At 38.9% G+C, this 21,296-nt stretch overlaps 1 protein-coding gene across 2 annotated transcripts; it reads left to right on the forward strand.

Annotated features, from left to right (window-relative positions):
• Positions 1–2,898: 2,898 nt before the first annotated feature.
• Positions 2,899–20,833, forward strand: LOC103459767 (chloride anion exchanger-like). Of its 2 annotated transcripts, XR_014086099.1 has the most exons (21): positions 2,899–3,223; positions 5,719–5,858; positions 7,366–7,476; positions 8,571–8,731; positions 10,441–10,605; positions 10,699–10,851; positions 11,170–11,252; positions 11,343–11,490; positions 11,583–11,696; positions 12,544–12,621; positions 12,706–12,801; positions 12,908–13,014; positions 13,394–13,463; positions 13,804–13,896; positions 13,961–14,056; positions 18,385–18,612; positions 18,703–18,757; positions 19,268–19,413; positions 19,554–19,613; positions 19,749–19,915; positions 20,032–20,833. XR_014086099.1 is itself a non-coding variant. In XM_081604116.1 (20 exons), exons 1-20 carry the CDS (start codon positions 3,093–3,095, stop codon positions 20,062–20,064), a joined length of 2,268 nt encoding a protein of 755 aa, XP_081460242.1. In that variant the 5' UTR covers positions 2,899–3,092; the 3' UTR covers positions 20,065–20,833. The 2 variants fall into 2 exon arrangements, 1 of the variants encoding a protein (XP_081460242.1); XM_081604116.1 differs by lacking the exon at positions 19,749–19,915.
• The last annotated feature ends 463 nt before the right edge of the window (positions 20,834–21,296 follow it).

Below are 21,296 nucleotides of genomic sequence, written 5' to 3' on the forward strand. Positions count from 1 at the left end.
TTCAACTATTTTCTTTTTAGAGTGTGTTTTATAGTTTATCCACCGTCATTTGTCGACTTCAACCAAAAATCAACCATTAATCAGACCTCGGCATTTCAGTCATCAGATTTCAACCACAAAACAACATTGATTCAACCACACAGTTACACAGTTTCAACGGTTTGATTGGATGGTTGTTTGATGGTTGATCCACCGTCATTTGTCGACTTCAACCAAAAATCAACAATTCTAACTATTTTTCAACGTTGATTTAACATCAGGCAAGCTAGTGCTTGTGAAAATTTCATGACATTTTTTAGAACTGATCTGGAAAGTTTTCATCATCTTTCATCTGGAAAGTTTCCAACAACTGCAAGAAAAACTCCGAGTGCACACAGGCGCTAATTGCAGGCTAAAGTTTACTTTGTTGCGCTATACATCAGTTCAAGTTTATGTGTGTTACTGTTATGTGCAGATTGTGTGGGAATTTATGGCTGGGGAAGGGCTGACACGAGTCTTATAAAAATACGGAGTCATTCTTGAATTGGCGGTTAAATGTTGTGGAAACAAACGCTAAGGCCAGCAAACCCGTCGTGAAAACTTCCTGACCCGTTGCTGCCTGCAGGGGGTGCTGTCACGGTTGCTTAGATACAGACTGCACTCGCTGCGTTGCTCTCTGCCTGCGCCTTTTAGATGGCCGCCCTGCGCCTGATCACTTTGTCGGAAGCGAAAACTTGCAAAAATATAGACATGAATAGGGAAATGCACATCCCAGGCTGAACAGCGCCACTGAGGATAAATACAAGGCAAATTTCAAATGTAACATAATGTTATGATTCAGCTTCCTGTTGTGAATATTGTGGGTAGATGGTCTCGGATGCTGAGTTTAAATTATTACTAATACAGTACTCTTAGCCAATTTGATCTTTAATAGATTAACTGTTATTTTGCATGGTCATATATTATATGGTATTTATTTCTGATTTACAGTTAAAAAATTTTTAACAAAGAATGCAATATGCAGTGCCACGCATTGCATTTTTTTTTAAAACCAGGCAAACTGGTTTAAAAAAAAAATTGTTGACTAAATTGACGCTAGATTTTAGTTTACTAAAATTTTATTAGAATTAGTTGACTAAAAATCAAACAATTCTAATCACTAAATTATGTCTAAAACTAAATGACATTAAGGCTAAAACCAAATAAAAAAATTTGCTGTCAAAGTGAACACTGCATTACTATCAGTGGCGTTTTGGGTTGAACCAAATTTTACATGACCTGTAACCATTGGTCTTCATGGTCTTCACTTATTTATAAAAGCATGCCATGTAGAAAATGGTTAACAACCGCTATCAAACATTAATCCTCTCACTGTAAATTATCCCTCAGCATCATGTCACATAAAAAAGGTTTTTTTTAAATACTGTCTAGTGACAAACACGCAATCAGCCCATACCGATTTATTAGGGTTGTTCACGTGTGATAAGAAATTTATCTGAGATTGCAATCAAAATTGTGCACAATCACTGATTAAAACTGTTACACAACCATTTGATCAGAAAATCACATGAAGGAAAACAGATTTGACTCCTAAAAAAATTAAAAACAAGGAAGAAAAAACCCCTCATGTTTCCCACGAAGCAGAGCCCAACCTGTGCTGGATCCTCAGCAGAGGTGTGACAGATGCTGCCACCACTTCATTCAGCTGAGGTCATTCACACACTGTAATGTTTGCATTTCAGCCTGAATACAGTAAATGAACCATCCACAGGATGTCTGACCAATCTCAACACTTTGATTCTTCATTCACCTTTCCAGTTGTAGGGATTGTTTTGTCGTTTCAGGATGAGTCGGACTTAATATTTTTTTGTCTTTTCTGACTTTCTTTTTATCTTTTCTTCTCTTTTGTTTTTCTTAATTTCTAATAGTGTCTGAAGAATTCCCTGGACGTTCCTGTGTCTGCTCCTTCCTGTAAAAAAACCTACTTTACTTCCACTTTATAAAAACAACAATGTTGTGTGCTGACCACATCCTCCAATGCACTGAAAGTTGTGCTCACAGATATCAGTGGGAACAATGGTCAAGGGTAAGGCAGGCGTCCAGCGGTTGCGTGAAACAAGGACCTCATCATAATTGCTGTTAATAATTACAGTCTTGATAAGCAGCTGAGGTGATACTTATTGATGGCAGAAGCGTCTGAGGTCCCAGTTGATCCCTGGATGCTGGAACGAGAGCAACAGAGCAAGAAAGCTTACAACTCAGGAGTGTATGAGGTATGTGGAATAATAAACCAAGGCATATTTAACGGGAATATTTAAAAAAACAACTAACAATAATAATATTAAGTTCTTTGGCAGTTTTTCAAATGATTTACACATGAAATTCAAAATTTGTTCTAGCCTAAGAAGTTTTATTGCTAAAATGAGAGTGAATTTTGTTAGCAAAAATTTTTTTTAAATCATATTTTGGGACCTACACTGGATTAAAAGCTAAAGAAAATGTCTTGCAGCATGACTGACAAAAATAATAATTTAAAAACAAGATGAAAATTTCAGCAGGAATTTAAATCTAATTAATCTGATTTTAGTGATATTGAAAGAACAAAAAGATTTATAGTAAATAAGATCTTTTTTATAACAGTAAAAGTGACGATGATACGAGGTAAAGTCCCGTTATTCTAGGGAAGATTTCTCATTGTAGTCTGTTAATTTGATCTTCTATAGTCTAAATTTAATCAACTAAAATGACACAGAAACTAACATGACAGAAACTAAAATGACCCATTTGTAACTAGAACTATATGGTTCTGCCCCCCCCCAAAAAAAGAAGCTGACTCAGACTAAATACAAAGTTGCTGCAAAAAGTGAGCATTGGTTACAATTCCAGGCGCTCCTCTCTGATTGGGAGATAAAACAGAGGCTGTCAAATCACTTCGCCTGGTTTTCATGTTCTGTCTGAATCTGAGGATCTGGACCTTCTGCTGCTCACTGTTATTAATCTTTGAAAAGTGACGTTCAAAGGTAACACATGTTTTCTCCTCTTGACCTAATGTGATTGTTAGGCCTTAGAGTCACATAGCGGGCAGCAGCGGTCCTCCAAACAGCAAAGGCAACATGATGCGAGCAGGAGCCAGGCAGTATGTGGTGGCCAGGCCGCTGTACTCTGAGGATTCATTCAACGAGGAGCATAAGAAGGTCTACAGGCTTCACAAGACAGCCCTGGACCACGTCAAGCAGTACTTCAGGTACGGAATACACACAGCTTCGGTCTTAAAGAAACTTTTTTTTTTTTTTTTTTTTTTACTATCAAATGTAGACAGTCAACAAAGGCACAGCTGGATACTGATGTATGAATTTCCACTTCAGGAGTTCACAAACTGTCACGTTTTTAAAACTCAAATTTAGTAAATGGCTAATCCAGCGTTGTGATCATTTGAGTTGATGACATCACAAAAGGCAAAAAATAAAATAGAGCCAATTAGCTACCATTAGTAAATAACCTGGACAAAACACAGGTTCTGTCACAAGAAGGATTAATTTAATCAAAAGCGTGCAGCAAAGAACAAGAAGAAAAACAAGTGTGAGAATTTCAAAGAGCTCCAATCAGGTCCCTGGTGTGATGTCATCAAAGACTTGGATGCTTAATTTTCATAAGACATATTTTATATTGATAAAATAAACTTTTTCAGGAAAAGTAACCAAAGATAATTGAAAAACAATTTGATAATCTATACAAAGTAAATACAGTTTTACTTAAATCTGGTTTGCAACTTTAACATTGGATTTTCATCATTTCTGACTCACGCTACCTCTAGACTCTAACTTGAAAGCTTGACCATTCGGTTGGGCTGGACTTAAATGAACTGTGGAAAAATTGGTTGCTGAAGGAGACAAAGTGAGCAAGTTTTACTGTCATTTTGTTGAACATCAGCTCGACTTTTACATTTTAAACAGAGGTCTTTGTTCAGGTCAGGGTTTACAATGTTTAAGTCCTAAACCCCCTGAACATCTGCTCGTATGTGGAGCCTTTAAACCTTGTTTGGCTTTTAGAAAGCAGTTACAGTTGAGTTTCTTACTTCAACCATCCAGCCAGGCTCCCAGGCAGCACTCCACATTCTAAACATCACACACTATATTCAGTCAGGGTTCACTGTCTGACATCAATTTCCCAACTGTGGGACAATAAAGCGTATTTCTGTTCTATATTGGAAATGTAGTAAAAGTAAATATTTAATCGCAAAGTCATAGATCAGAAGATAAGCAAACCTGTCCCAGTTTATTGTCTCGCAGGAGTAATTTTCCACTGACAGTCATTTTGGACAAAAGTGCAATTTTGTCCAAAACAAATTAGAAAAGATCAAAATTGTTCGGAATAGATTTAAATCTAAAGATGTTTTGGCAGTTTAAAAAAAGCCCCATTATATTTCATGTTTTTTCCCTAATGCAGGTCAAGATTTACTTGATTTTTTAAAAACTTTCTTTTACGCTAGTTAAATAATAAATCATTTGTCATTATTTGGATTTAGGACACAACAAATCTGTTCCACATCATATCCATTCGTAATTGTTAAATAAATTTATGTGAGATTCTGAAAACTTCCAGCTATTGAAATGTTGATCTTGTATAGACAAGAAAGTTATCACATCTTTATTTTTGCCATATTGTGTAATGTAACAGATTTAATCTAAAACCAATCAAAGTGCAATTTTGTCCAAAATATCCCATAATGGGATATTTTCTGTCTTTCTTTTCCATGCAGAAGGTCAACCATTCCTCACATTGACCAGACTTTTAACCAAAAAGTTCCTTATCACACCAAGAGAAACACAATTCTGTGGTCTAATTGACTGACATCTAGAACTCCAAGCGTGTGTGAAGAAAGACAGGCACCGTTATTCACTTGGTTAATAGTAATCTAAGTATGTAAAGACAATTGATGTAGGGATGAATTACCCTACATATAGAATTATAAAGTCTTTATACAAGTATTCATACTTGCATAAGTTTTTATACAAGACTTATACAAAATAAGTCTTCTGACTACCAGTAGTTCATTTTTGTCCTCTGTAGAGGACATTTCTAAACTTGAATATCTCCCACCCCCCTGCAATCTACTGAATGAATTCCTTTTGGTATCTAGAGAGGACATTTAGGGCTTTTCAATGATACCACATATGAAGGGGTGGGACTTTTGTACCTTCCTTTTTCTCATTCATAAAAATAACATTCATCAGTACATTCTTATGTTTATGTTTGGATATTTTCTTTGGGACAAACTGGTTGCCATCAAGGTTCAATTTCAAATGTATGGGGTTCCGATGTCCACTGCAGTGGACACATCATATTTCAAAAATAAAAGCTTTTTTTTTTCCAAAAAAAATGTTTTCAATATTCTAGTTACCTTACAAAAATTGTGGAATAAAAAAAAAAGTGATTGGACAATATTTTATTTCCTGGTAGTCACTTATTTTCCCATTGACTGGACATCGTTAAAAACACAGAAAATTGGTTATGGGCAACTGACAGAATTTTGTTTGTGAAGTGATTGTATCTCCCCTAACTCAGCAAACACCCTGCCCACAACACAGCTACAGACGTTTTTACCAGCATTTCTCAAAAATGCAAATAAAATGACTTAATTATGGCTGGGAAATACTGTAGTGTGTTTTAGCTATACATTGATTAAACCCATCCAGGCAGTGACTGTCTTGCCTGTGTTTCTGTTTCACCCGGCCTCAGATGTGACGCCAAACGGGCCAAGAACGCAGCTCTCTCTCTGTTGCCGATCATCGGCTGGATGAAAATCTACAGAATCAAAGAGTGGCTGCTCAGTGACATCGTGTCTGGTGTCAGCACAGGACTGGTGGCTGTCTTGCAAGGTAAGACTCAGTGGCGTGTTCACCGAGTCCCAAACAAACGCAACAGTAGAAGACTTCCTCCTGATTGGATAGCAGCAGGTGAAACGGTCCAGACTGATGGCTGATGGGATCTTGCTACTCGTTAACGTAAAACTTGCATCAGTGAAAATGCTTCCTTTGGTAATTAATTTTCCTCTGAATGTTCAATCATACCCAGAAGTGGATTGGTAAATGTTCAGCCACGCTGCTTATCCATGTACGTCACATCTGTGACTGGACAATGGCTGGTTGTCTTAATCTAAGGAATGTTGATGATCCTGATGTTATGCTGTTGTAATACACACAACTGTTAGTCTCTTTTCAAACAAAGGTATCATCATTGGTTTATTCCCACCTAATATTTAGCCCAAATTTATGACTGATGCCAGCCGAGTTCAGGAATAACTTGTTAAATTTGAGAATAAATAACATTCCAAAACTGTTTTTAGTAATAATAGGATTATAAAAGAAGCAGTGGGTATTAATATGTATAACAGTAACTATTCAGATGTGATTTGGATGTGTTAGATGCTGTGAAGCAAGATATAAAAGTCCAAAGGTTTTTAATAATCCTTTGATGACCTACAGATTGGGTTGGCTTTATTGTTGATTATCATAATTGGTCTCCTTTTTGGAACGTTGCGTTGGCAGTAAAGTTTCTGATAGAATAGAGATAGAATAAAGGTTTCACCATACACCTCACTGAGTGTTTACACTTCTGACCTCCTCTCTGGGGGAGTACCTCAAGGCTCTGCTCACGGGTCCATACGTTTCTCTCTGCATGCTGTTGTATAGCTATATGTCAAGGAAGCATTACAGCTACACAGATCACACTAATATTTATATATTATTTATATATAATTAGTGTTATGGAAAATTCAATATAGGGTAGCTATGATCTTTCTCAGTATTAGTAAGGACAAAAAATAAATAATAATTTTTAATGGTACTCAAAAAGCTCCTACATTGAAACTGGGTCGTCTGGAGCCATTCATGAAATCCCATCTTAAAACTTATGTAATATTCAACTGAGATGAACAAAAATGGTTAAAAAAAAACAACACATATTCCTTTAAATTTAGGTTTCTATCAAAGAAAAAAAAGTTTTTCAATGACATTCAAAAATCATGAAATTACTTGTGTGGTATTAGACAGGTCCTTGTCATCATGGCCTCATCGGATCCAGGATACATAAACTTATTTCCTTTCGTAAATCACTTCCAGTTAGATTTTAGATCAACCTTATAATTTCATTTCCAAGAAACCCCATATTTTCCTCTCTGTATTTTATTACATTACATATTAGTACGTAAGTGTTTTATTACCTTTCCTATTGATTGTAATGTGTAACTAACGTTTCTACTACTCTTCCTGGTCACCAGCTGTTGTTTCTAATGAGCCTTTAAAATAAACGTAACCTGCTTTGACTAAAAGACATTATCAACGTACCGTTACTCTGTTGTTAATGTTTGTCGTTGTTGTGTTGCAGGTCTTGCCTACTGCTTGCTGGCCTCTCTGCCTCCCTGGTATGGACTCTTTGCTGCCTTCTTTCCAATCATCACCTACTTTTTCTTGGGCACCTCTAGACACATCGCAGTAGGTAAGGCTGACATTCAGCAAACAATCTGTGAAAAACTGAATTCTCTACTTTGTACTCTCAAAGAAACCATTTATTTCTCCTATTAGTTAAGTATTTTTGATGAGTTGTGAAAATAATTAACCATTTCTAGAATGCCATAGTATTCTAATAATATCTAAAGGACTAAAGACTCCACCCAAAAACAAATTAGTTGACATGGGACAAAATAAAATATCCCATTTTATTTTGTCCCATCTGATGACAGACATCTGTCATCAGATGGGACAAAATAAAATGCAGTGGTCTTCATCAGATGTCTCTAGAGGTCATCTGATGAAGACCAGATGATCTCAGATTTATCTCCCACAGCCTGAGATTTTGAAAAGGTTTCAGACTCTGATGTTCTGCATCAGCTGGTCCTCTACCTTCTGATCAGTGGAACATTTCCTTGAAATGGGATGTTGTACTCAAAAAATATAATTTTGAATTTTGTCTTGTTTTATTGCTGCTCTTATCATGGTTTCATTCACACCAGCTCTGTTTAGCCTGCTTTAATCCAACTCTAGTTTGGTTTACCCAGAAAGTCTGGTTCATTTGGGGAGGTTTTGAACGCACAATCGAGCTCTTTAGTAGCCCAAAAATGTGGACTCTGGTCCACCTAGAACCTTGTTTTTAGAATTCGGTTTGATTGAAGTGGATTCCAGCGCTGTTCCAAAGCCAAGCGCACCAGAGATGATTAAAATATGTGAAAGTTAAAACACCCAAAGTTCCAGTCCTTCAGGATGATGAGTCTTTGCCTTCTTCCTGATGCAAGTTGGCAAAGTTGAACAATGGTGCTGGAGCTGTTGATCTTTGGGAAAATTTTGACAGGAATAAAAAAAGAAATCCAGGTCATCCACAAACCTATCAGTTCCATTCTGGGTACAGCCTAAAGCAGCTACAACAAAAAACCTAACTTCAGAAGCATAAAGAGAGAAACAAAAAGGTTAGAATCTAGCAGGACCTGATGAACAGGCCGCCTGCTTGGGCCAGGTACAAATAAGTCTTTATATGTCATCTCAAGGCAAACACTCAAGCAATTAAACTATACACTCCACTACCTTTCTGTTCTGCAGGTCCTTTTCCAGTCTTGTGCCTGATGATTGGCTCGGTGGTGACTAGGCTCATCCCAGACGAAGGGCCAGCTGCCAACATCACAGGGTTTTCAGGTCTGACGGTAGACGAGCAGAGAGTGTTGGTGGCCTCCTCTGTGACCTTCCTCATTGGAATCATGCAGGTCGGAAAGCTTTTTAACCTTCCAGCTCATTACGTCAGTATCTACTGACAATGGAAAATAACAGACAGAAAAGACACAATGTTCTACAGCCACGTTTTACTCAATAAATACATCCAAACCAAGGTTGCTGTTTTATTTCCCAACACGTTTATTGCACCAGAAACGAGATGCCATTCAGACTTGGCAAGAGGACTTGTCTCTGCTGAAAGAAGCTACTGAGCTGATCTTGATAAGAGCTGATGATGGGCAGCCACAGTGGCAAATGAAAGTTAAATGTTCATATGACCTCAGCTGTATCTCACACGCCCATGGTAACTATCCATGAAACCCTCTATTGCCTTGAATGGATTAGCATGGCTAAGCTGTGCAGTTGGGATGGTAGCAATACACTGAGAAAGGTACTTGTGTAATTAACCAGTTGACCTCGAGTCTCTGCCAAAGGTCACTTGTGTTGGCAGTGATGTTCCGGTGCTGCAGATCTGCTGGTGTTTGTAGGCAGAGTCATCTCTTAGTTTTACAGACAATAGTCTGAATCCTGCCAGCATGCCTAGGAGGGCCCCATGTGGGGGAAAGGAGGGCTGATATATGGGTCCCATATGGGTTTGTCCGCGGGTTCCACGATGGCCCCACATGGGTTTGCCCATGTAGGGCCACAACCTACATGGGCCCTAAATGGACAAACCCATGTGGGCCCATGTAGGCTGTGGCCCTACATGAGCAAACCCATATGGGACCCATCTGGTCTGCCCTCCTTTTCCCCACATGGGGCCCATCTAGGTATGCTGGCAGGGAAACTGGAAAATATTGAATAAGCTGTAAAAATGCCATGTTGATGTCCATGGTTAAGGAGAATAAGGTGACAGTGGCCAAATCTGTAATGGACTTAACAGATCAAGTTAAATTTATGTGTATGGCACATTTCAGCAACAGGGCAGTAGAAAGTGCTTCACACATTCAAGTCGAACCTTGAAGCAGATGAGCTGTAGAACCAGTCCAAAATATGTCAAACCCGGGCTACAATTTTCTTGGGTTCTTCAAAATTGGACTATAACATATTTAAAAATGTTTTCCTGGTCCAAAGAGCCTTGGTTTGGTTTCTCTTTTTCATGTTGTTTGTTGGACATAAACCACATGATAACATGTCTTACATAGTACCAACAAGTGGCCAGTTAGAGTATTTTCTTATAGAAATTGGGTACAAAGCATACCTCTCAGAATTCCCCCACTCAGCTCCTTCAGACTAGCCAGCAGCAATTAGCCAACACTTAATAGAACTGCACAACTATTGAGCTCATTTTAAGAGCTACTACTCAGTTCAACACTGATAAAAACCTTGCTATAGGGTTGATAGAGGAGCCATGTTGTGGCGACATCCTGAAGGTGGAGCTTCAGAAAAGAGCAGGATATTTTAAAGAGACAGAGGAAAAATTTCATAAAATGGCACCATGTGTCAGGAAAATACACAGTACTGCCCCTTTAAGGTTCCATGCACTATGAACACTTCATTAACTGTGTGAGCAAGTAAACATGAACTCATTTCATTTTTTAACAGAATGAATTTGTGTATATAATTCAGTTTGTTATGTACAGACAGAGACATGCCTTAAAATTAAAGTTGTGTGGTGAAATGTGGAAAATGAGACATTCAGAATATTTCTAACATCTTTAATGTTCTAAGCAAATTCAAATGGATTTTTTTTGTTTTCCAGCTGGCAATGGGAATCCTACAGGTGGGCTTTGTGGTCATGTACCTGTCTGACACCCTGGTCTCCGGCTTCACCACAGCTGCTGCCATCCATATCCTTGTGTCTCAGTTGAAGTTTGTGTTGGGTCTCCAGGTTCCTGGCATCAGTGGACCCCTCTCCCTTATATATGTAATTCCAAATTGTTCTGTCCTTTTCTCACCTTAATGTTGGAAAGGTAGCGACGAGGCGGTTTATCCCTTAAACTCCTGCTGTGTTTTTCAGACTCTGGAGATCATCTTCAAAAAGATCACAACCAGCAACGTGTGTGACATTGTGATCTCCCTCGTGATCATGGTGACGGTGTTTCTTGTGAAAGAGCTAAATGACAGATACAAATCTAAACTGCCTGTTCCCATCCCGATAGAGGTTATCATGGTGAGCAAGCGTTGTGAAACATCTTCCATAGTTATAACTGTTTTCTTATCTGACAGACGCACTGATAGCACAGGTTTAGGTTAGGATTCATTTTATAACTGTAAATACCTTTTAAAGTGACATAAGGTCACAAGGTTTCTGATGAGGTATTACAATTGGACATACAAAACTAAAACAGAAGCACATAATTAAACACCTTTATTTGTCCCTCAGTGGGGGAACAAATAAAGGATTATTAACTTTATTACTATAAATCTAATAACACTAATTATGGGTATTGTCTAGTTTTGACCCCCATGTTCCCTGTGTTCTCCCTAGACTGTTATTACTTGTGGAGTTTCTTATGCGTTTGACTTCCGGAACAGATATGGCATTGACGTTGTTGGAAAAATTCCCCTAGGGTGAGTAGAATATTATGTAGGCAATTGTTTTAGTTTTAATACTAATGGCATATGGATTACATTTGTCTGACGGGTTGTGTGCTGCTTTAGATACGAGCCTCCAGTCGCCCCAAACCTTCAGGTCTTCCAGCACACGGCGATGGATGCTTTCCCAATGGCTATAGTGGGTTTTGCTGTGGCCTTCTCTGTGGCAAAAGTCTATTCTATAAAACATGATTACACAATAGATGGAAACCAGGTATGCTGCAACACTGACTAGATAAACGGTCCAGTATACTTGTGATGTGTTCCTCTGTACCAAGGCATGATTTCTCTCGGTCCTGGCTGCAGGAGCTGATCGCCTTTGGAGTTAGCAATATCTTTGGAGCATCCTTCAAGGCCTTCGCAGCAAGTACAGCGCTTTCCAGGAGTGCGGTGCAAGAAAGTACAGGAGGAAAAACTCAGGTAAAATGAGAGGTTGTACTGATTAATATTTATTGTAGTTGATAAAGGGGTTTATTTTACACAACCTGATAGAGTGGAAGTACAACTATACAACCCTCTTGCATCTCCAAAACAGAACTCTGTGAGATCATAGATTGATTGTGAAAGTCTCATTTTTTCCACATAATCAGTGAATGTTTTATTCTTAGGTCTTTAACTGCAATCTAGTAATCTAGTTGTATAAATACTATTCCAAGGACACTCTTCACATTAATCTACATTTACGTCTCTCACAATAAGGTATTATTTAGCCCTTCAAAGTCACATAAAGACAACGCTACACAACTAATAGAGGAAAAATATTTCTTTTCTAGCTAATTGTCAGTAAAAGAATTCATTTCAACATTTATGACTATCTCGTGATCTCCCTGCTGTCTGACTGTTGTTGCCATGACATCATGAGTATTGTGACCTAATCTATTAGTTTATGATTGTTGTTTCCATTAGATAAAATAATCCAATTGTTTCATTATCCAGAGGAATCAATTTGACATACTTCAATTAAAAATGGTGACAGGCTTCAAGACAGTGTTGATATGGACTCAATGTAAACATATGGTAGTCATGGTTACATGTTTTAGAATTGCCATATCCACGATGAAAATCAAACACCTGCTGGGATTAATATCCTTTGCATTCTTTCAAGGCTTTTTGTTTTTCTGTTGCAAGAATATGATATTTTCTCCTTTAAAGAAATATTTATGTCACTGAAGACACTTGAAATCATTTACAAATCCTTACAAATATGCTTCTGATTGTTTTAATTATGTGGATTTCCCATTCTGATGGTTTTTCTGTATTTTTTCAGATCGCTGGTTTACTATCAGCTGTTATAGTGATGATTGTCACTTTGGCTATTGGATATCTTCTCGAGCCTTTACCAAAGGTAAGAGAACTACAGTTTGCTAAAACTGAGACACTGAAAAGAATCAAGTCTCTGAAAGGAACTCTTGTCCCGGCGTTTTGACAGTCTGTGCTGGGTGCCGTGGTCATCATCAACCTGAAGGGCATGCTGATGCAGTTCAATGAAATTCCTTACTTGTGGAGGAGAGACAGGCCAGATTGTGTAAGATATCAAACAATTGAGTTATTTTAGGAAAAATGTTCAGTCTTCCCAACTGAGTTAATAAAGATCAGTTAACAAAACAAGTACTTCTTCTTGGCATGTATAGGTGGTGTGGGTGGTCACCTGCGTAGCGGCCATACTGCTGGGGCTGGATCTTGGATTGGCTGTTGGTCTTGGTGTGGAGTTGATCTGCGTCGTCCTCCGGGTTCAGTTGTTAGTATCTTGCCAGGGTCTACTTCCTGATGTAACAAAAAATCTAAATTACAACTGACAAATAAATATTACAATGCTCTAATATAATTCCACTAAGTAAGCCTACCAGCTGTTAATCCCAGGTATCCGTGGATTTCCAAGTTTCTTTTATGTTAGCATGCTAACACAAAGCATGCTAACAGTGAGATGGCAATTTTGGCAAATTTGAGCCCAGTGTTTCCCAATCAAGTCAAAACTGGTTTAAGCAAGAACAAATAAGGTTTTGAGTATGTAACATAGCAAGTGAAGCAGTTATCCTAGCACTCTCAATACACAGTTGCTAGCTAACAGATTTAGAAAGTACCAATGTTAAACTTTTATTGCGTTTCTTTTTTTTCAGCCCTCGCTGCAGTGTGCTAGCCAACATTGAGGGGACAGAAATTTACAAAGACAGGAAGGACTACATCTCTGTAAGTTAGCCACATTTAGCCTTCTTTATATCTATCATGCAGCAAGCTATAAGTAGCATGATATTTTGACGTTAGCTTTGTTATATTTTGACATTTTACAACCAAAAAGACATTATTTGTATCATTTTCTTTCTACATAAGAATTAAACACAACTTTGTGTCTGTTAGTTAAAATCCATGTGAGCTACATTGCTTTGTGGTTTTGACGTGACAAAATGCATTAAATTTCAAAGGGCATGGAAGCTATTGCACAACGCTGCCCGTCTTCTGGTCATTGGGTGTCTGTATACTCTACCACAATTTACAATAACTTATGCTTGGTGGTCCTGATGTTCCACAGGTAAATGAACCAGAGGGGGTGAAGATCTTCAGAATCCCGTCCCCAATCTTCTTCGCCAACATGGACTTCTTTAGGAACAAGCTAGTGGAAGCTGTAAGTTTCACCAAGGCATACATGCTTCTCTTAAATCTTATAAATTTGATCTTTGTGTTTTCAGCTTGGCTTCAATCCTCTGAGAGTGTTGAAAAAAAGGAACAAAGCTCTGAGTAGGATCCGGAAACTTCTGAAGAAAGGTGACCTGCAGTGGACGTCGGTGAGTATTTTTTGTTCAGCGACAACAGCACGAGACTTTCACTCAGATAAATAATAAAAAAATAAAAGGTTGAGCAACTCAGCATCTGCACTGATATCACCTTGCTTTGATATAACTCTGTGAATTTTGCACAACAGTGAAACACACCCAGCCTGTCGCTTTGGTGCATTTATCAAATTCTCATCGTCATATGCAAAATAGGAAGTGCATCTTGAAATAGTTTGTACAAATAGCATAAAGAAAAAAAAACACTGTAATTTGTTAACAGACCATGTCATTGCGATGCAGAAAGGAAAAGACGGCATTGTAGAACTTGGGGTATTGTACCAGTTTAGGACAGTTTTACAAAAAAGTCCAATTGAAATGTATAGAATATGTTTGACATATTATGACAACTTGTTCAAGCATGTTCATGTTAAAACTTATACAGTGATTCTTGAGAATAGAGACAAAACAGGTCATATGGATCCATCCATCCATTTTCTTCCGCTTATCCGGGGTCGGGTCGCGGGGGCAGCAGCTTCAGAAGGGAGGCCCAGACTTCCCTGTCCCCAGCCACTTCTTCCAGCTCCTCCGGAGGAATCCCAAGGCGTTCCCAGGCCAGCCGAGAGACATAGTCCCTCCAGCGTGTCCTGGGTCTTCCCCGAGGCCTCCTCCCGGTGGGACGTGCCCGGAACACCTCACCAGGGAGGCGTCCAGGAGGCATCCTGACCAGATGCCCGAGCCTCAACTGGCTCCTCTCGACGTGGAGGAGCAGCGGCTCTACTCTGAGTCCCTCCCGGATGACCGAGCTTCTCACCCTATCTCTAAGGGAGAGCCCAGCCACCCTGTGGAGGAAACCCATTTCAGCCTCTTGCATCCGTGATCTCGTTCTTTCGGTCATGACCCAAAGCTCATGACCATAGATGAAGGTGGGAACGTAGATCGACCGGTAAATCGAGAGCTTCGCTTTTTGACTCAGCCCTCTCTTCACCACGACGGACCGGTACAGCGCCCGCTTCACGGCAGACGCTGCCCCAATCCGCCTGTCGACCTCCCGCTCCCTTCTTCCCTCATTCGTGAACAAGATCCCCAGATACTTAAACTCCTCCACTTGAGGCAGGACGACCCCCCTGACCCGGAGAAGGCACTCTACCCTTTTCCGGCTCAAGACCATGGCCTCGGATTTGGAGGCACTGAGCCTCATCCCGGCCGCTTCACACTCGGCCGCGAACCGCTCCAGTGAGAGTTGCAGATCACGTTCCGATGAAGCCAACAGGACCACATCATCCGCAAAAAGCAGAGATGTGATCTTAAGGCCACCAAAACGGATCCCCTCAACACCTCGGCTGCGCCTAGAAATTCTGTCCATAAAAGTAATGAACAGAATTGGTGAAAAAGGGCAGCCTTGATGGAGTCCAACTCTCACCGGAAACGAGCCCGACTTACTGCCGGCAATGCGGACCAGACTCTGACACTGGTCATACAGGGACCTGACAGCCCGTATCAAAGGGCCCGGTACCCCATACTCCCGGAGTACTCCCACAAGGCCTCCCGAGGGACACGGTCGAACGCCTTCTCCAAGTCCACAAAACACATGTAGACTGGTTGGGCGAACTCCCATGCACCCACCAGGACCCCGCTGAGGGTGTAGAGCTGGTCCAGTGTTCCACGACCAGGACGAAAACCACACTGCTCTTCCTGAATCTGAGGTTCGACTTTCCGACGGACCCTCCTCTCCAGGACCCCTGAATAGACCTTACCAGGGAGGCTTAAGAGTGTGACCCCCCTGTAATTGGAGCACACCCTCCGGTCCCCCTTTTTAAACAGGGGGACCACCACCCCAGTCTGCCAATCCAGGGAAACTGCCCCCGATGTCCATGCAATATTACAGAGTCGCGTGAGCCAACGCAACCCTGCAACATCCAGAGCCTTAAGGAACTCCGGGCGGATCTCATCCACCCCCGGAGCCCTGCCACCGAGGAGCTTTTTGACCACCTCGACGACCTCGTCCCCAGAGATTGGACAGCCCAAACCAGAGTCCCCAGGCTCAGCTTCCTCAACAGAAGGCATGTTGGTGGGATTGAGGAGGTCTTCGAAGTATTCCGCCCACCAGCCCACAACGTCCCGAGTTGAGGTCAGCAGCACACCATCCCCACTATAAACAGTGTTGGTGCTGCACTGCTTCGTTTGGGCCTGCCAGGTCTTACCAGCTTCATATGGATAAAGCACAAAATTTGAATAAAATATACACAAAATATAATTTTGTCAAATATCTGACTAAACTAACCTGGGTCATGTGAGCACAAAAATGTATATTTTCCAGGTATTTGCTGAAGATTTTTTTATTTTAAACATTGTAGTCGGTGGATGATGCCTGTAAAATCCCTTGTCCAGGAGCAGAACTCAATATATTATAATAGTTTAAAACAATTAAAGAAATACTAAAATTATATATTATAACAATTAAGTAGAAGTAGTCATATAAATAATTATAAAAGTATCAATAAATTGAATTAAAAATAATTTTTATATATTTTCCAACTCCATTGAAATTTGTCCCTAGTTTTTATCAACACCATCAGAAATTAAAAGAATGTAAAAAATCAGGCATTATTGGGGAGCACCAGAACTTCTGAGGACCCCATGACCACTACCCTTCTTTCTTTGCTAAGAGGACTAGTTAGCTCTGGTTAGCTTATGTTATTCTTTAGTTTTTTCTTCTTTTTATTCCTAAGTTGTTTGTCACAACCATGATGTGTCAACACCATAACTGACAATTTACAAAACTTTGATGAAATTTTGTGAAATAAAAGCTTAATTTTAGTTTACTGTAAAGATTTCTTGGACCTGATGAGCTACAATATGGCCTCCTTCAGAATAACATCATATAAATTGAGGCATTTCGTCAACTCCGTCAGATGTCAACTCCATAAGAGTTTTTGTGACTCTTTCAGTGAAATTGTTGTCAAATCTCACTTAAATGTGCAATTAATTCATTTTAATGTATTTTACATAAATTGCATTACTTCACATGTACCAAGTTTTTCATTTTACTCAGTAGTTTGTCACCACCTTCAGTTCTGTGTCAACTCCGTCATGAAGTGTCAACTCCGTCAGATGGACTTTTGTTGTTTTTTGTTTTAAATAATATTTATTTTGTTTCTTGAGCAGCATTTGTCTGTAAAATGAGTAAAAATATCACTAATAGGGACATTAAAAATTATTTTTTAGTTATTTTTGTCAGATGGTGATGACAACGTTCTGGGTCAGGTTGATTAAAAATTTTATTTTTTTTACAAAATGTTGCAACTGGGAGCCTGTACCTTAGCATCTTTACATTTCCAAAACATTATTTGTCATATTTGCATACATAAGGTTGAGAAATAAAAAATATATATATGGGAAAATTAAAACCAATTTTGTCCCTATTCTCAAGAATCACTGTTTATTTAAATGGAACAGTGCATATTAGTTGTGGTAAATATGCCAGATTTAGCTAAATGTTCATTTCCATCCATAGTTGCATAAAATAAACAACACAAGACACAAACATTCATCCAATTTCATACATAAAAATAAGAAATACAGTAAAAACAAATTAAAACTATATATAGCATAGCATAACTTATGAGTAATCATTGTGGCAGTAGAGAATATGCAGAAGTCAAACAGACATCATTCCCCATATTGACATAAACTAAAACAATGTTTCTGTAATAACATTGATGAATCCAGCACTGAATGGTCATTAACAGTCTCTTTGGTTACATTTCAAACTATTCATATTATTCACATTGTACATTTGTGAAAAATGAGGACACTATGAGTGTGTCTGACGTGGACATTTAATATCACTTTGAATGATACTTTGTTTTACTTTGGTTTGTAGTTTGCACTGTAAAAAAAATCAGGCACACAGACTAACAATTATTGAAAATGCAGTCAGTAATCTGCAACATGAGAACATTCAGAATAACATCACAAAGACATTTCCATCGTTCCATCCTTCATTTGCATGTAAATACCAGTCAATACGCCAAATAGCATGTTTTCTAGATATGCTACAAAAAGTCTTCGGATTGGCAGGGAATTACGTTCCACAAAAAAATCCATGAATACTGAACTGTGAATAGATGGAGGTCCACTGTATGTAGAAAACATCCTGGTGTCATTTAAACTGTCTTGTTATCATTCCACTATGACAAAAATGATTTAAAAACATTGTGGGTTTGCATTTGGCACCAAAGCTACCAGTAAAGATCCCAGTAAGAAGGAATCTTTCTACCGTTTTTCTCAGTGTTTTAAATCTCCTTGATTAAAAATAAATCTATGTTTTCCTGCTGCAGAAAGGGTTCCTGAACACAACAAACAGCTCCCTGGTGGACCCATTAGAAGACAGCGACAACGAGGAGCTGGACAAGCCCATCGACTTCAAGGACCTTCCCATCCGCATCGACTGGAACGCCGAGCTTCCTGCCAACATGGTGGTTCCCAGGGTGGACATCCACAGCCTGGTGCTGGACTTTGCTGCTGTCTCCTTTCTGGACATATCTGGACTGAAGGGACTCAAAACCGTGAGGGATTCTGTTTCCAGTGATCTGAATATCTTCTTAGCGCGCCCACCTTTTCCCCTACCACCTTCATCTTCTCCGTTTCCTTTGCAGTTGCTGAAAGAACTGGTCCGTGTTGAAGTTGAGGTCTACATCGTAGCTTGTGATCGTAAGTGTGAAACTCTGGTTCTGACAAGTTCCAACACCGTTAGCAGCTTCATCTTTACAATGTCCATTTTCTCTGGTTCATCAATCGAAGAAACACAAGAAAAGAGACAGCAAAAGACTTGATACCAGGTCAAAGTTCACCTTTCAGCAGAACACTGACCCTAACAAACTGCCAGAGCCAAATCAGAATGGTTTAGATGTGTTAGAATCACCCAGTCAAAGTCCAGATGTAAATCTGAATGAGAATCTGAAAATAGATTTCTACAGATTCTCTCCATCCAATCTGACTGAGTCGGGTTGTTTTACCAAGAAGAACGAGCAAAAATTATAGACTTCCAGTATCGGCTTTCATTTGCATTTAAGTTGACAGCCCAGTACGAATATTGGAAGTTGAGTTTAAAGCATCACACCATGACTAAAACTAACTGATTTTGAAAAGACATAAACTAAAACTCTCACATCAACAGAAACAGGAAGTTCTGATGTTACTCTCATTTCTTCTGATCCACAGCGTATATCTTGGAGAAACTCCACAACTGTTGCTTCTTTGATGAGGAGGTTCAGCCCTCCATGTTCTTCCTAACGCTGCACGACGCCATGCTGCACATTTTGGAGAAACATCCAGAGACGACAGAAAGGAAAGCAGACCGGGATAAGGTTAAAAACCTTCTCATTAGATCACATCACGACTGACAACCGTTTTCTAGTTGTCTGACATTAAATCAGACTAAACGCGTCTTGTTTTAGCTCAGTTAGAGCTAAAATGAACACCTGAATGTGTTCATGTTTCCCTACAGATACTGACAACAGTGACGGTCCACCATCCGAGTGGAAATCTGAGGAGCAGAGATAAAAATGTAAGCTGATTTTTTAAATTTTTCCCAGCTGAAGCTTCCTGCTGTTGTAATCGTCCCGTACAGTCGGGTCATTGCCACTTGGTGCACTCATTGTTTGAGTTTTGGGAAATATTTAACTTGTTTCATTTCATTCAGCTGTATGTAGGTCAAGGACAAAACACATAAAGCGCCACGCCGAAGAAATAAAACATGCCGTTTTTATAAGCTTCTGCTTCGGTATATATGTAGACCATAAGCCTCACTCTGCGCTACAGGCGAAGCAGAACATCATCGTAATGTAAAAGTGAAGGAATAATCTGTTGGTTAGTTCTTACATATAAACTTTAAAAAGTGCTCAGCTCTCTTTATGTGTTTGTCACATAAAATCTCCATAAAGATGCAAAATGTGAAAAATACATGTGAAACTCTTGTCTTGCAGGGTCCAGTTCCAGCTGCAGAGACCAAGTTCTAACCGGGACAGAAGAGGAAATCAAAAAACGAAACGGCAAAAAGAAAAGAAGACTATATATTTTATACATCGCTTTATTTATCATGCCTAATTAATATATGTTTTAGATATTATGGTTTAAATGACTGTAAAATCATTGCGAAAAGGTAAATCCATATTGCATTGGGTGATGAAAAATATGTAAATACAATCCCAGTTTAACAATCCATGATGAAATTTAACTGAAAAACAAAACGCAAGCATGAAAAGATGGAGTTCGCCTCATGGTGGCGCTAGCAGGAACAACTCCTACTGTCTTTGACTCTCACATCATTCTGAATGGCTACAGGAACTGATTTATGCACAGTACAGTGATGGCTGAGGGCAGGACTCCTGCTTTTATCAGGTTTTTACACTGATGATGATCAGTTACGTAATGAATTCCTGCAAAACATTTTATATATCATGTCTGTTGTTTATCTAAGCTTGTATTTACAAAATTTAAAGTTTATATATATAAAACATAAAAATGTTTTATGTGATTGTTTCTATGTGAGAAACATTATAGGACCTAGATGAGGTGCAGATGTAAATATATCCATTCCATATAGACTCTTTATCATGAATTTAACAGCTTGTTTTCAAGTTTTTTATATTGTTGTACATAGTAAATATTGTTATACCATTCAATCAAATGTACTGTTTGATTCCAAAGCCAGATACTGTTTTTTATACTGTAAACATTCAATTTGTAGACCACTTTTGTTGTAATAATAAATCTAAAAAAATGAATAATTTTGCCAAAGTTGTCAAAATTAAAATAACCTGTATATAATTTACTTTTATTGGTCTGTTTTGTGCTCATCAATATTTTACAGTATGATAAGGATTGAGAGACATACTATAAAAACTTCTATGGTAGTATATTTAACTCTTAACTCTGCTACAGTAGAACAACTCCCTGTGGAATCCCACATAGGATTGTAGCATCATTGAAAGTAAATCCTTTAATCTCGTTATCAATTAATGTTTCTAAAACCACTAGAAATTTGTTCCTGACAAGCCTTAGTTCAAGTTTTAGTGTAGAAGTTTGTGATTATCAAAATCAAGCCTAAAATCAAGCTCAAAAAAGGCCCTACGATATTAACGATTATGATGTGAACAGTTCTTGAATTCTAGCTGGTTTATCACTTCCACTCACTCCCAGGTTAAGTAACTGTTCATGGCACATGTCAACTCAATGAACTATAAATCTG

Source organism: Poecilia reticulata, chromosome 23 (assembly GCF_904066995.2).
Source record: "Poecilia reticulata chromosome 23, P_reticulata-male-v2, whole genome shotgun sequence".
Taxonomy (NCBI): domain Eukaryota; kingdom Metazoa; phylum Chordata; class Actinopteri; order Cyprinodontiformes; family Poeciliidae; genus Poecilia; species Poecilia reticulata.

Coding starts and splice junctions, on each gene's coding strand:
- LOC103459767 (XM_081604116.1), top strand. CDS start 3,093: ATGATGCGAGCAGGAGCCAGGCAGTATGTGGTGGCCAGGCCGCTGTAC. Junction 12,802..12,907: donor GGAGAGACAGGCCAGATTGT/GTAAGATATCAA, acceptor TGGCATGTATAG/GTGGTGTGGGTGGTCACCTG. Junction 13,015..13,393: donor GTCGTCCTCCGGGTTCAGTT/GTTAGTATCTTG, acceptor CTTTTTTTTCAG/CCCTCGCTGCAGTGTGCTAG.